This window comes from Apiospora marii (assembly GCF_038362585.1).
Source record: "Apiospora marii strain CBS 49790 chromosome Unknown utg000003l_segment0_segment0, whole genome shotgun sequence".
NCBI lineage: Eukaryota > Fungi > Ascomycota > Sordariomycetes > Amphisphaeriales > Apiosporaceae > Apiospora > Apiospora marii.
In genome coordinates this window covers 5,957,928-5,960,146 of record NW_027117374.1, presented here as the reverse complement: position 1 = coordinate 5,960,146, position 2,219 = coordinate 5,957,928, and the positions used below count along the sequence as shown (strand labels likewise).

General features: G+C 50.0%; 1 protein-coding gene across 1 annotated transcript; it reads left to right on the top strand.

Moving 5' to 3' along the window:
* Nucleotides 1–628: 628 nt before the first annotated feature.
* On the top strand, nt 629–1,948 carry PG985_005417 (uncharacterized protein; the record flags this gene model as incomplete). Its single annotated transcript, XM_066825186.1, has 1 exon — nt 629–1,948. The coding sequence occupies one exon, from the start codon at nt 629–631 to the stop codon at nt 1,946–1,948; it is 1,320 nt and encodes a 439-aa protein (XP_066688346.1).
* Between the last annotated feature and the right edge of the window lie 271 nt (nt 1,949–2,219).

The following is a 2,219-nucleotide window of genomic DNA, read 5'->3' as shown; positions in this document are numbered from 1 at the left end:
TCTTTTGGCAGTGCGCAGCGGACGGTCTCTCCTGTAACGATCCATCACGTGTACCAGCAGGAATGTTTTCGTATGAGCTGTCCGGGTACTATAGATTGTTTTGGTTCTGCCTAAGATCACAGAGTGCCAAATGGCTTGTTCGGATGAGACTCTCATCATGGTAATACCTGTGATATGTGAAGCACCTCAGCGATCGTTTAGATACCTCCACGGATAGCTACTTTTCTTGAGATATCGAATGACGTATACTGAAGTTGCAGTCTTCACCTTGTCAAGTAAAGGGCGTATGAGATGGGTATGTGGGCAGCGATAGGTTGCCACTCGAGCAGAACTGATTTCCATTGCCGCATATGTCATCTACGATCGTAGTTAGGCGGCCTCCGCTTGAAACAGAGCCCGCTGCTTTTACGTCTGACTCATAGGCCAAGACTAAACTATCTCGTGGCCACATAGATGTCGTGGTGGTAACAAGGGTATGTCAGCTTTTCACCGAAGCTTTTCATTTGACCAGGGAACAGGGCAAGGGGAAAAAGGCAGCTACCTCCAAAGGCTATATACATCTTTACGAAGTCCAGAGGTTCTAGGAATCCATCAACCATCTTCTCCGTCTACTCGCTTATCCCGCACAATGGCTTTACATTTTACGGATCTGCCGTTCGAAATCGTTTTGGAGATTTCGAAATACCTTACTCTACGGGAAATGTCCTTTCTATGCCGTTGTTCGAAGAATCTGTCGTGTTTCTGGCGCGAAAGGCTATATGAAAGCGATGTGCGAAATAACGGATCTTCCGCAGTCTTTCTTGCCGTCCTATCATCGAAGCATACCCCGACTACAAAGGGTCTCGAAATTGCCCTTGGAACTATCAATCACTCTATTCAAGCAAAGGCGGACTTAGAAGCGAAACATCCTATTTATCTCCCAGATCCAAACCCCTTATCACAATCTCGGGCCGAGGTCAAACATTTTCTACCACCGCTGTTTATCTCGATTGCTCTCGGTCAGACCAAGATATCGAAGAGGCTGATCGAGGCAGGCGCCCCGCTGGTCCTCAGGAACTCCTTCGGCACTGTACTCCATCACGCTGCACATCATGGTTCAACGATCATGGTGGAACACATCTTGAAGGAAAAACTTCTGGACGTAAACTCGAAGGATCACTTCGGCTATACGGCTGTATTCTCCGCCGTGATGGGACCTCGACCCGCGAAAAATATGATCCATCTTCTTTTCGAGTACGGCGCGGATATCAACCAAACGATTACCCACGTCAACAGGGATCTAGAGAGTCCGCTCTCCATCGCTTGCGATCAGGGAAAATGGCTGATCGCTGAGTTACTGCTAAGCCTGGGGGCCCCATCACGGAAACCAGACTGCCCGGATGTGCGGAGAGGGCAGAATGGACTGAACCCCTATTCGCGCACGGCCCTTACAGCTGCCGTTTTGCCCGCTACAAGCCCCCCCGCAGATGCCAGAACGCGACATGCGAGGCGAAGAGTTATTCTAGAGTTGCTACGATCGGGCGAAGACCCCAATCAACGTTACTATAACCGAGGCCATATGCCCAGAACTTCCTCTCTTCTCTTCGCCCTAGCTTGCCAAAGGCGCTTCTGGGAAGCTGAACTGCTCCTAGAGAGTGACGTCCTTGAGATCGACACACCCCAGGAGATTCTGGGGCTCGCCCAGGAAGCGTGCAACACCTTCAACATGAAGGCCATTGCGGGTGTGCTGTCCGAGAACCGGTCGTTGGCGCGATGCTTTCAGGTCCTTTACACTCACTGTGTATCAGCATGTTCGGAGCAGAAGGACGAGATCGCCGATGATTTCGTGCAAAGATCTCCTGCTTTCATAGTCGAGTTGGCAACAAAGAAGAACAGGTACTATATGCACTTGGAAAACCAGCATCTAGAGGATTGGATCTGGGGCCGGAATGGCTGCGGTTGGTTCTGAGCAGGCCGAAAAGTTGTATTGGCGCACACCATGATTGGCGTTTACCAGAATGGACGCACCTTCCCGCGTTTGGCATTAGAGAATTATGACATACCTCCTTTAATCATACCTCTTTTAAAGCCCTACCAGACCCCAGATATATCAAAAATATTGTGTCGTCGCCTGATTCGGTCTGTATAAGACCTCCTCTGTTACCGGGTCTTATGAGGCAAGAACAGAAGGACTGGCACTTACCTTGGTACACTCCTCCACCACATCCCCCTACACGAGG